Source organism: Furipterus horrens, unplaced genomic scaffold, assembly GCF_987537825.1.
Source record: "Furipterus horrens unplaced genomic scaffold, mFurHor1.1.pri manual_scaffold_4, whole genome shotgun sequence".
In the NCBI taxonomy this organism is placed as follows: domain Eukaryota; kingdom Metazoa; phylum Chordata; class Mammalia; order Chiroptera; family Furipteridae; genus Furipterus; species Furipterus horrens.
Window position 1 is genome coordinate 60,620,954 of NW_028327174.1, and position 14,207 is coordinate 60,635,160.

Genomic DNA, 14,207 nt, shown 5'->3' on the forward strand with positions numbered 1-14,207 from the left:
AGGTGGTAAAGCGGAGGCTTCCAAAGGTTGTGTAACATATCTGTTCACCCTGGTTCCAAGTGGTAGAGCCAGTATTTTAACTCCATAGTCAGGGTTTTTATATCAGAACCTTATTTATGTCTTAATTGCTGCCTTATACCATTTGTGCAAGTGTTAATTAGGCTGATTTTGTTTTTCTCAAGTAAGTGAATTTTGAAACGATAAAGAATTTGGATAATAAGAAAGAAAATATGGAATACATTATTTCCTTTCTAGTCTTTTTAAAAATTGTGATTAAAAATGACCAAAATAGCTATGTACATGAAATATAGCTATATAAATTATATAAATAGAATTTAAAAATGTAAATACCTGTTTTCTGTTTTTACCAAATTAATAAAGTGTTCCTTTTTCAGCTAGTACTACCTACATTGATTTATAATAAAAATGATGGTAGCCCTAACCAAAATGTAAACAGTTTGCCACACTCAGAGCCAAAATACTTTGCCTTTGAATATTTTTCTTCCTAAATTAATATATTTGTGTATTGAATATTCCAATAAGAAAGATAAAATTTCGTTTTATTTTTTCTTTAAGGATAACACTGAAAAATAATTTTTGTTATAAAGTTTCTTAAATGTTTTATGTTTACAGAATTTATTAATAGAATTGCTTAACTTTCACATCAAATGTTTTTACTAGACATCTATCACAATTTTCTGTTATCTGAGTTAATATTTTTCTACCTCTGTGTGCTTTTTATTAACTGCCTAATGGAGTCAGATTAATATATGGGAAAATATATACATGCTCTCAATGCCTTGATATTTTTTTTTCCCTAAATTTATTGAGTGACATTGGCTAATAAGATTATATAGGTTTTAAGTGTACATGTCATTGATACATGATCTGTATATTGCATTGTGTGCCCACCACCCAAAGTCAGATCATCTTCCATCACCATATATCCAGCCCCCTTTCTCTTTACTACTCCCCCAAACCCCCACCCTCTGGTACACCATACTGTTGTCTGTGTTATGAGTTTCGGTGTTACATGCCACATATGAGTGAAAACACCCTCCAGTGATCTTGATCTGCACCCAGAGTCAGCCACTAATTCCCGTAGACTGTTATTATCTATGACTGCACTTGCTAAAACTCAATTTGAGCATTCTGCTTTCGGGCTCCCACTTCTCTGCTGCCATTCTCTTTTGAGCCTACCACATCAGACATTCAGGCCTACCACTCCCTTGGTACTGTTTCTGTGATAGTTTTCAATACTGTACTTCTATATTGATAAATGCAGTGATAATTTCAAAGTCTTCCGTTTCCTTAATCTGCTAAGAAAATTAACCTACTTATTCCTTTTTCCATCTATAACCACCTTCTCTTCACATGGCTTCCAGGGCATAAGTTCTCACTAGCTGCATCTTCCTCAGGTCTTTTGTGAGACCCTCTATATATTCCTGATATCAAAACATCAGAGTGTCTCATTCTTAGTCCTTGGATCTCCTTTTTCTTGTTTTTTTCCTCTGGTCCCCTGGCTTTAAATACTTTTCCACATATTGATGTCTTTTTTTAATGTCTTTTAAATATATGTCTTTTATCCAAATTTTCCCCTTAATTTCATATCTTCACTTATGTGTGATAAGAATCCGAAAATATAAATGAAATTAAACTCGCTTTTATTTTTCACCCTGCATGTAATCTAGGAGCATGTCTTTAGCAGTCCATTCAGAGCCCAGTCTTAGTCTGACCACTTAACACTGCTTCTACTGCTACCACCACTACCACCTTGGTTTGCATTGCTGCAGTAGCCCAATCTTTCCCCCTTGATATCTGTCCTCTCTGGTTTGTTCTTCACTGGCAGCAAAAGAAACATTTAAAATATCAATTAGAACACTTCCCTACTTTGGTCAAAGCTCCTCAGATAAATTAGGATGCTTTCATATCTTGCAAGATTTATATGACCCTACACAAGTACCTTTGTGTTCTCATTTTTACCTTGCTTTTCTCACTTAAGTCACATTTGTGCTGCACCACATGCTGTTCTAAAACATGCGTAATATATTCCCACCCCAGGGCCTTTGTATTACACCTTCTTCTGCCTGTTAAGTTCTTCTCTTATATATGAGTGGAGTGCAAAATTCAGTAAAGAGGAAATTCCAATATGTGTTTGTACATTTATATTATGTATATAAATATGTGTGTTAACAGATATTCTGAAAAAATATCTAAACAAAGAAATATCAAAATGTTAGCAGCGCTTACCTTTAGGTAAACATTTTACTTGCACTGTATTTGTATTTTCTAAATTTTTGAATGATCAAAAATTATTTCTGCAGTAAGGAAAAAGTATTCTGTTTTATGAAAAGACTACAATGACCTCCCTTTCTCAGCTTTTTCCTCTATCCTCCTTCCTATATAATGTTCTCTTCCTTGATTTGAGTGCTGTTTACATTGTATGTCACTTTGGAAATTTTTCATGATATACTAATAACTTGTGCATTTTTCTGTATATATTTATACTTCAATAAGAAAAATTAACCGCACCCCCCAAATAACAAGCAATATATTTATTTTTTTGTAATTATTTAAATGTTCTGACTAATTTGCTTTAAGTTTTAAGTTACACTGTGAGATTTACTAATTTAATGCCCTAATCAAAATCGCATTGACTATAAGACTATTGAAGAACATTAACTGCTAAATTGAACATAAACAGTATCATTGGAGTAAACTTAATTATATAGAATAGGTATAGGTGTTTATATTTTTTCAGAGAAAGTATTAGGTTTAGTATTTTATAAATAATTTTTTTCAAAACTAATCAAATATTCTAAAATTTAGAAATATTTTCTATTTCTTCATCTGTCATAAAATATTTTTATTACTTTACTTGAGTCTTAAGTTATGCAAGTTATTGACCAGAATTCAATAGATTTAATAGTATTTTCTAATATCTCTTTCTCATGCTTAAACATTTTAAAGATTTATTTAACTATATGATATTGAAGCTTACTTGCATTTGTACTCTCAAATATATAGACATTCCTGTCTTATTTTATAGGAGATTAAGAAGCTCCAGTTAAAAAAAAGAAAAGACTTCTCCCACTTAGATAATTGATTTATAAATAAGGAAAATATATGGTTTTACCTTGAAAACAAGAAATTTTAACCACTTTCTCTTGTGTCCATATATTCTATTTTTCGTTAGCTATTTAAACTGTAAATTATATTCAGTTTAATATTAGTTCTGAAATTGGTCATGTTATAATTTAAAATATTTTTCATTTGTAACATCTTTGAATCATACTTTACTTTCTAACTTCTGCACATCATCAGAAAAATTATGTTGCTTTTATAAAGTGTAAAAATTAAAGTTTTATCCTGTATGTCATAAAGTATAATGTTATATGATTGAACTTTACCTTTTAAGATCTCAGTTTCCCCAAGTAATCTTCTGTCAGAGTTATAATTACCATTTTGTTCTTTTAAAAACACACCTTCTTTCCCTGGCTGGTGTGGCTCAGTGGATTGAGGGATAGCCTAAGAATCAAAGGGTCACTGGTTCGATTCCCAGTCAGGGCACATGCCTGGGTTGCGGGCCGGGTCCCCAGTTGGGGACATGCGAAAGGCAACCACACACTGATATTTCTCTCTCCCTCTCTTTCTCCATCCCTTCCTCTCTCGAAAAATAAATAAAATATTTTTTTAAAAAGAAAATAAATAAAAATAAAAAAACACACCTTTATTGTTTTTTACATAATTTCTACATATTGCCTGTTTTTACTACCAATATTTTAAATTTAGGATTTTCATGCTGGTGAGCACTTAGGTCTATGTGGTATATATTTAAATAATTATTATACTTACATATTTTTTCTCTTTAAATCTAGATACAATTGAAAAGGAAATAAGAAAAATCTTCAATATTCCAGATGAAAAGGAGACCAGATTGTGGAACAAATATATGAGTAATACATTTGAACCTCTGAATAAACCAGACAGTACCATTCAGGATGCTGGTTTATACCAAGGACAGGTATTGTTTAGCAATACTATTTATCTTAAGCATATCATACATGAAGCTTTCTGGGGTCACAAACTTTTTTGGATATCCTGACAATCTAAGAGGTTCTACTCGCTCTGGCTTCCTCTGTCTAACTCATCTCCTCTACCCCTGCTGGACACTAGCTATACCTTCTGTTTCCCTTCTTGAACTTGAATATAAAAAAGAAATCATCTTCCATCAAAAATAAATAAAACAGCTAATAAGATGGGTCAGCAAACTTTCTGTAAAGGATGAAATAGTAAGTATTTTTCCCTCAGCTGTCCATATGGTCTCTGTCATAACTACAACTTTGCCGTTGTAGTAGCATGGAAATAGCCATTAGAGAGGATATGTAAACATAGAAGTGGCTATGTTCCAACAAACTTTATTTACAAAAGCAGTCAGTGAATAAGTAAACTGTAGTTTACCAGCTCCTGCTTAGAAGGTATCAACCCCTGATTTCATCTTTCTTTTTGATACAATCCAAAGAAATGAATGGGTTGAGAAATCAGCAAGTCCTGCGGATTCTACCTTGTAAATGTTTCTTTAATTAATCTCTGTTATTCTCAGCCCCTATCTTTAACAGATCCCTCTACCTCCGGTGTTTGGCCATGTCCACTTTCAGTCTTCCATATTTCTGTCAGAATCCTCTTTCTAAAATGTAAACCTTATGATTTTCTTTTCATAAACCTTTCCTAGCTCTTTAACAATTGTAAAGTCCAGGTACTTTAAAACAGCTTGCAAGTTACGGTTTGACCATTTGCCAGTCTTCCATGATCTTTAGATTATCCTTGTTTTGTGATTTACACTCTAACAAAACCAACTGAACGACTTATGGTGCCCTAAGCATTACTGTGTTGATTATCCTCTTGTGTTTTCTTACCTGTTGTTTCACAGGCCTATTGTATACCCTTCTTCCCAACCCTTGTATCCAATCAGCAAAAAGTTTTTTTAAATATCAAAACATTCAAATTAACCATTAGTTCTTTCATGTAGTTTAACCAGATCAGATTATTAATCCTTCAAATTCCAGCTCAGATATAACATCATCTCTTCAGCCTGATTTATTTTCCTCAATATCTACTTGAGGTATAGGGTTTTTCTGCTTTGGAGAAAAAGTCACTCCCTTAATTTCCATGAAGAGTTACATATGTCTTTTGTATCATTATGTACTTCAGTTAATTATTTATTGAGCCCTGGCTGGTGTGGCTCAGTGGATTAAGCGAAGGCCTGCAACCAAACAGTCGCCAGTTTGATTCCCAGTCAGGGCACATGCCTGGGTTGTAGGCCAGGTCCTCAGTTGGGGGTGTGTGAGAGGCAATCACACATTGATACTTCTTTTCCTCTCTTTCTTCTTCCCTTACCCTCTCTCAAAAATAAATAAATAAAATCTTTTTAAAAATTATTATTATTATATATTGAGCTCTTCAGCTAGACTATGAGGTCTTTGTTTTGATTAGACTTCCATCTTATTATTTTTGTTTTTATTTTTAGTATTTAACACAGAGCCTGGTGCTCCTGTGTATGGAAGATTTTGTCTTATTTTGCTCTGTTTTATTTAAAATTACTGTTGACATCAGTAATATGATACAAGTTGTTAAAAATTTAAAGGAACAGAAGAAAATTAATTTTTAGTAAATGTTTACTCTATGTCAAATCTTGTAATAGGCTATAAAAAGTGATTTTCATACTTATTTTAGCCATTATTTTCTTAAGTGAAATCTTAAAAACTTAATATGTATATAATTAAAAAGAGAGTTACCTGACTGAAGCTGGATGAGGAACTGGTTAGTCAGCACTCCCTGCTTAGCCAGTCAGCTCTCTCTCTTGCCCAGCGATAGACATATAACTCTCTTTGGTTTCCGTTCAGGAGGCCTTGAGGTAGCTCAGGAGTACAATTTGAAATAAATAGTATTATTTCTTTAACTCTTTTCAGTGACTGAGCCTATGTAATGGCTGTTATTATTTCTACCATGTACATTAGAAAATTGAGGCTTCAAGAATTTAAATAATTTGATCTCCTTGCTAGGAATGCATTTACCAGATTTTGAAATAGGAATGCTTCCCAAAATGTGCATTAAGTTTTCCAGATTTTCTAAATTATTTTCTGACTAATGATAAATAAACTAAACTGTATCCTGGACTTTTATTTTTTTTACTAAAATTTAAAGTATTATTATTAGGAAGTGAAACAAAAATATATTAGCAAAGAGTTTACCCCCAAAATGAGTGATCCTTTTCTTTCTCCCATGTGTGTGTGTGTGTGTGTCTGAGTGTGTGTTTCCAGTTGCTTACTTCTTATAATTGACTTCTTAAATTTTCATCTCCCATGTCCAGCTTTGGAATCAAAATGCAAATACTTCTTCACTTTGTCTGCTGTGCTCTTTAATTAATCACCATGTTACTTTAGCTTCTTAATGAATTCAGCTAATCTTCTAAAACTATTTTAATGTTGGGGTTAAGAGAAACACTTTCATTGTGTCGTATTTTTAGGTGTTAGTGATAGAACAGAAAAATGAAGATGGAACATGGCCAAGGGGTCCTTCTACTCCTAAGTAAGTGCTTCCACTTTTTATGACATATTACATGATTTAGAAGCCTTTGATTTGAGATAATAAAATCCAGAATGATAGATTTTAATTGTGTGCTGTACATATGTTCCTTTTATTTTAATATTTTATTTTCAGTATAGAAGTTATCTAAATTTGTACTTAAATTAATATGCTATTACTAAAAAGGCTTCCAATTCAAATCTCCTGTAGAATGAGGTATAGTTTAAAGGTTGCAAACGTTACATTACGTTGTCTAATACAGTTAAATCACTAAACATTTTGTTTAATATATTGTTTGTGATATTTTTCAAGTGTCTGTTAAAAGAACATTCTTTATCATAATGATTCTGGTGTGAAAGTAATATTTTTATTTATTAAAATAAATGTATTAGAATACAAAAGCACAAGTAGACATACAATAGTATAAGAACCACTTTTGATAGTAAATGAGGGATGAAAAAATTAGAAATCTTTTTAACTTCTTTTTTTTTAAAGTTGTGGGAAGGACACTTGAGCTCTACCACCTTAATCCATTTTTGTGTTCACAGGACCATACTGTTAACTATAAGCACATCGTTGAACAGCAGATCTTTAGAATTTACTCATCTTGTATAACTAAAACTATTTCTGTTGAACACTAACTTCATTTCTTCCTTCCTCAAGTAACCACCATTTTACTTTGTTTCTATGAGTTTGACTAGTTTAGATACTTAATATAAGTAGAATCATGCAGTATTTGCCCTTCTGTGACAAGCTAATTTTACTTAGCATAGTATCCCCCAGGTTCATCCCTGTTATCACACATGGCAGATTGAATAATATTCCAGTCTATGTATATACCACATTTTCTATATCCATTCATTCATCGATGGACATGTAGGTTGTTTCCATATCTTAGCTATTGTAAATTGTACTGCATTGGACATAGGAGTGAAGATACCTGTATTAGATACTGATTTTGGTTCCTCTGGATATATACCCAGAAGTGAGATTTCTGGATCGTATTATATTTCTATTTTTATTTATATATTTTTGAGGCACTTTCATACTGTTTTTCATAGCAGCTGCACTTATCTGTTGTTCTTTTGACAATAGCTGCCGTAACAGGTGTGAAAGGACATCTCATGGTTTTGATTTGAATTTCTGCAGTGATTACTGATGTTGAGGTTCTTTTCATATACCTGTTGACCATTTGTATGCCTTCTTTGGAGAAATGTCTATTCAAGTCATAGCCCAATTTTGCCATCGAATTGTAGGAGTTCCTTAAATATTGGATATTAACTCTTTATCAGATATGTGATTTAAAGATTTAAAAATAAAGCCCAAATCCATAAAACATCAAGAAAAAAGTCTTAGGGGAAAAGCTTTGTGACATCGGTCTAGGTAGTCATTTGTTTACTATGACACCAAAGCCACAAGCACAAAAGCATTGACAAATGGGACTACATCAAACTGAAAAGCTTTTGTACAGTAAAAGAAACAATCAACAAAAAATTAATTTTTAAAAATAATAATAATATAGGAAAGGGAGAAACTGGAGAGCTTGTATGTGTGACCCATGGTCATGGACTGGGGGTAGGGGGATTGCTGGGGGAGGGGGGTGCTGGGCAGAGGGGAGCAAAGGGGAAAAAATTGGAACTATTGTAACAATATAATCAATAAAATATACTTAAAAAATAAATTTAAAAAATAATTAAAAAAAAGAAGGAAACAGTCAACAGTGAAAAGGCAATATACAGGATGAGAGAAAATACTTTGAACAGTTTTAGAATTATCAGATGTATACTCCATTATTAAAAACACTTAGGCCTAGTTGTATTTTTAAACCTTTGAGAAGTAAATATAGTACATATGCCGCCTGTTATTTTATATTTCAGTAGAGTTCAGGGGGACCTGTCATAATCAAACACGTTAATATTCAGCAGATATTTATACTAAATGGTATAAAGAAGAACTATAAATAGTCTCATGTTAGTTTGTGTGAGATTACCCTCAAATGAATTGTGAAAATATTTTTTAAGTTTTTAGAGCTTTTGGAATTTCAGGTTTTCTAGTAAAATTGTGGATCTGTATTTTGAAATGCTTCAAATAATGACTCTTAAATAAATTAATTATAATTTTGTATTTGCTAACCTGGTAAATCAGTGATTTTCAACTGATGTGCCCCATGGCACACTATGTTTTTGGTGTGCCATGAGATGAGAAGGTTGAAGATCGCTGTAGGAAATAAAAGAAAAGAAAGACCTGGTACTTAGTATTCATTAAAACTAAAATTCATCTTAATGAACAGTTCTCTATCCTTTTTATCTTGTGTAAAGTTTTTAAATTTAAATGTCATGAGAATGTGCCTAAGTATATTAATTACATTTTACTCTTACTCTACTTAGTTGGATATAATACAAGGGTAGAACTTAATAGAAGAAGATTATAAAAAGGACATGGTGGAATTATGTAGATTTCTTGATGATGTTTTAGAAGTTAGGAATATCTTTGTGAATATTCACATTTAGTCTTTAGATCAGAACTACTATTGTTCTTTTCTAGCTTACCTTTAGATTGTTATATACTTGTTATAGCATTAAATAATTTTTGATATTACAAAATTGCTTGTGGGTTAACATAAAATACCATGAGTTCCAAAGAATTGAGAGATCTTTTGTACCTAAAATTATTGAATTTCACCTGAAAGACTGAACTAATTCTATATTTTCTTTTATCACCTGTAAGAGAAAACCCAATTTAATAAATAATACCTAACACACAATACATGTGCAATAAATGTTGGTAGAAGAAGGTTCTACACTAGAAATGCATGAAAGTATAATTAAGTCCCATTCTTCACTGAATTAACCAATTTAATAGGGAATCCAGATATTAAAACATGAAAAGTTAAGTATTCATTCACTATAAAATGTGAGAAATACCATATAACAACATATCATTAATTTTCAAATGAGTTTATTAGAATATAAAAAATTTTTTTAGAAATTATCATTTGTGTATGAAAAGACTCTTAAGAAAACTAAGGATAAAGGGAATTTTGCTATTTTGATAAAGCCTAAATACCCAAAGTCTATAGTAAACATATTTGAGAAATTTTGAACACAAACCAAATAAGATTGAAAGTTAAGCAAAGCAATAAAATTTACTATTTGCATATTATGTTGTCATCTACATAAAATCCAGAAACATTTAGCAAACTAGAACTAAGAAAATTCAGTAAGATTCTCTTAATATAATATTAAACTATAAAAATTATTAGGTGTTTTCTATACACAGAAGTCAGCAATCTTTTAAGAACTAGATAATAAGTAGTTTCAGTTTTGTGAGCCATATGATTTCTGATTCAACTATAACTGCTGATAGAGCTTTAAAGCAGCCATAGACATTATGTCAACAAATGGGTACGGCTGTTTTACAATAAAACTTTTTTACAAAACCATATGGCAAACTGGATTTGCCTTGTGAGCCATAGATTTCTGATCTCTGCTAAATACCATTAGTAGCCCACTTAGAAAAGAAAATAGAACAGCAAAAATTAACCTGATTAGATGTGCATAAAATCTTGGAAGAATGTCTAAATTTATTAAAAGACAAAAGATTATCATGTACTATATTCCTTAACCTAGTGTTGCCTGATTCTCTAAATCTATCATGTCAGTGCCTGCTATTCAAAATTCTATTCTGGTTTCTCTCTTTTTAAGAAACTGTACACATGCATTTTAAAATTAAGATATACCTTAAAGGTCCAGGAATAGCTAAGTAAATTTTGACAAAGACGGAGGAGGCGGCACTGGACCTACTAGATAACGAGAAGTCCTGCAAAGCTATAGTAATAAAAAGAGTATGATGCTAGCAAAATAAAGGCAAATAAGACTGGAATAAACTAGTTAGCTCCACAGTACCCTCCGCGGTCCTGGGATCTGTCTCTTGCTTCAAGAGGGTTTGGACGGAACAGACCTAGGGTCGTGTTTTCTTTTCAAGTATCCTCCATCTTTTTTAGTCGCCATCTTTGGAACCACCTCAGTGATCCTCAGCCTCCGAGACCAGCCAACACCATTTTTTTGGCCTTAAATCTTCATTGCCGAACGACCATGACCTCCCAAGTTCGTCAGAATTATTCCACTGAGGTGGAGGCCGCCATCAACCGCCTGGCCAACCTGCATCTGTGGGCCTCCTACACCTACCTCTCTCTGGGCTTCTTTTTCGACGGGGATGATGTGGCTCTGCACGGCGTGGGGCACTTTTTCCGAGAGTTGGCCAAGAAGAAGCGCGAGGGTGCCGAGCGTCTCTTAAAGCTGCAAAACAAGCGCGGTGGCCGCATTCTCTTCCAGGATGTGGTGAAGCCTCCCCAAGATGAGTGGGGTAAAACCCAGGACGCCATGGAAGCCGCCTTGGCCTTGGAGAAGAACTTGAACCAGGCCCTTTTGATCTTCATGCCCTGGGTTCTGCCCGCATAGACCCTCATCTCTGTGACTTCCTGGAGAACCATTTCCTGGATGAGGAGGTGAAGATCATCAAGAGATGGGCGACCACCTGACTAACATCCACCGGCTGGCCGGCCCCCAGACTGGGATGGGCGAGTTTCTCTTCGAAAGGCTCACCCTCAAGCACGACTAGGAAGGAAGCCTTTGGAGCCCAGAGGCCTTTGAGGGGGCCCCTCTGCATTTCCCTGGCGTCTGCCTTTTGCTTGAGTCTCTCCCTGAAACGACTAGACACCCCCTTAACCACCCTGGAACCCTCTCCCGTGCATTGGACCAAATGGAAACAATAAAGCTTTTTGCAGCAAAAAAAAAACAAAAAAAAAAAAACACTAGTTAACTCAGAGAAACGTATGTATGTATGCATGTATGTATGTATGTATATATGAGAACTTGATAAGTTGTACCACTCGGCAATGAGAAACAGGTTTCTAAAGCGGATAGGTGCTTAGATTTTTTTAGAAGTGTAGAAAAAGAAAGTAGGATCAGTAACTTAGACATTATATACTGACAGACTCCAGAAGGAATTAAGACCCAAATAAGAAATGTAAAGGTTTAAAGCTGATAAGAAAATTTGGAGAATATTTATGTCTTAGGGGTTGCAGAACAAAATGTGAAAATTAATGGATTGGATTATATCAAAATTAAGTATTTCTGTCAAAGATACCATACACAGAATTAGAAGTCAAATGTCAGTTTTGGAAAAGTTAAAATCTGCAGAGAGAAACAAACAAAAATAGCTTCAAAAAATAGAAATAGACTAAATAAGGGGAAGTCCACGTGCTCATAGGTAGATGAGGATATATACAAACTAGTAATTAGCAAAACTAAAGCATAAGATAGAACCTAATAGTGATCAGAATGACACAAATTTAAGATTGCCAATACAAAGTGTTTAGAGGTGTAGGAGAAGTCTTATGTATAATGGTGTGAATATAAACTAGTACCACCATTCTGTAAATCAGTCACTGTTTGTTTAAATCAGGAATGTTTAATCCCTCAGACCTAGCACTCTGTGGAACTTTTACATAGGTCCCTGTCATACAGTCTTTGTAGCTGTATTGTTTGTGGTAGTGGTAGGGGGATTTGGAGGCAGCCTAGCTTAACTATCTTATCACAGGTAGTGATTAAGATGCAGTGCACAAATGATGTTTTGTTAAGTTTTACACTTGAAACCTGTATGGTTTTGTGAACCAATGTCAACCTAATTAATTTAGTAAAAAAAAAAAAAGAATGGTGGTGTACTGTGGATACCAGTGTAGCAGGTAGAAATAATGGTGCAATCTTTAAAACTGGATAAATTTTAAAACATACAATTGAGAGAAAAAAAATAACAAAATGAGATTTTAATTCAATAGTATTTATATCAATTTAAGTTTAATACAATACCATTTATGTGTGTTTATTTATGTAAAAGAATAGAACATAACACCTGGCTGATGTGGCTCAGTGGATTGTGTGCTGGCCTGTGAACCAAAGGGTTGATGGTTCAATTCCCAGTCAGGGCACATACCTGGGTTGTAGGCTAGGTCCCCAGTTGGAGGCATGTGAGAGGCAACCATATATCAGTATTTCTCTCCCTCTCTTTCTCTCTCCCTTCCCCTCTCTCTAAAAAATAAATAAAATCTTTTTTTTTAAAAAGAACATATATAAAAATATTTAAGAACATAGAGACAACACTTACAGTAGAGGAAAATTGGAGTACAGGTTAGAAAAGACAAAAAGGTTGAGGAAATGTCACTTGTTTTTGTTTATATCTGTATAATATAAGATAAAAGAATGCAGTTAATTTTTTTCTGGAATTCCATACATTCATTGAAGTCACATTATAAACACATGTAATTTAGAAAAATTCAACTCCAGCAAAGGACATGTAATTCAAGATACTAAGACACAGAACAGCCTGTTTTATATACTCAAAATGTCCATCATATCTGTCAGGAGACAACTTCTTGTCCTCGACATGGTATGGAGGTGCTAGTTCTAATGAAATGTCCCTAACCTGGGATATGTTGTGTCCTCATATGGCTTAGCATAGCACATAACCAGTTCCTACACCGAGCATCAACAGTCAACGAAAAATTGCCCTGACTTGTGTAGCTCAGTGGATTGGGCATTGTTCCACAAACCAAGAGGTTGCTGGTTTGATTCCCGGTCAGGGCACATGATTGTATTGCAGGCTGGGTCTCTGGTTAGGGGCGTGCAAGAGGCAACCGATCAGTGTTTCCCTAGCACATCGATGTTTCCTTCTCTCTTCCTTCCTCTCTAAATAAATAATATAATCTTTTTTAAATGTCAAGGAAAAACTATTAAATTTGTAATATGGTAATCAAAGGATCACCTGTTGAGTTTGTTAAAACACAGTTTTCTAGACCCATCCCAAAAATTTCTGATTTGGTAGATCTGAGTGGAGTTCATGAATTTGCATTTCTACTAAGCTCACAGATGATTCTGTTGGTGTAGTCTAAGGATCAAACTTTGAGAAATTCTATAAGCAGTATTTCTTAATATGTGATATGTGAACCACCATACGCAGCAGCTTCCAGAGTCCTTACCCTAGAGTAGTAGAATATAAATCTTTATGGTGGATCCAGGAATCTGCATTTAGGTGCTGCTATGAACAGCAAAATGTAAGAATACCACTATAGTAGGCATAAGAGAAAACATATTAGTATCTTCATTGTCTGACTTTTTTATGCCACTGAAAACAGAGGAACTTAAGTGCACTGAAGATACTAAAGTTGTATTAGGCCCATTTTGATCAGAATGAGATTACATATCCTTAGCTAAAGAACAAATTTTTGGACTACTTGATTGAAGATAAATGCTATATATTTTAAATATTAAGGGTAAAATATAATTTGATTTAAAACATGTCCTGAAGTTTTAAAAATGTATATACCCTAAAAAACTCAAAATCTATATTAAAAATCTGAAACCTTCCTTTAAAAAAACTCAGAAAAAGTTTTGTCTGGATTTTTCTGCTAGATATCAACATATTATTTGAAATTTTTATATTGATATTTAACTATATTTTAAAAATAAGTGCTTAGTTCTTTTCAGAATTTTCATTTCTATAATATTTTGAAGTATCTAATTTCTTACAAGTTCTCAAGAACACTTATTTTTTCTAATTATACC

The 14,207-nt window shown here is 33.4% G+C and overlaps 1 protein-coding gene across 2 annotated transcripts in view; it reads left to right on the forward strand.

Moving 5' to 3' along the window:
- The window catches only part of USP15 (ubiquitin specific peptidase 15), a 111,154-nt gene that overhangs the window by 41,239 nt on the left and 55,708 nt on the right, over window positions 1-14,207 (forward strand). For both annotated transcript variants that reach the window (XM_090273544.1, XM_090273545.1), the window contains exons 5-6: window positions 3,879-4,024; window positions 6,527-6,588. In XM_090273544.1, coding sequence (XP_090129670.1) covers window positions 3,879-4,024; window positions 6,527-6,588 — 208 coding nt within the window. The remainder of the gene's footprint in view (window positions 1-3,878; window positions 4,025-6,526; window positions 6,589-14,207) is intronic.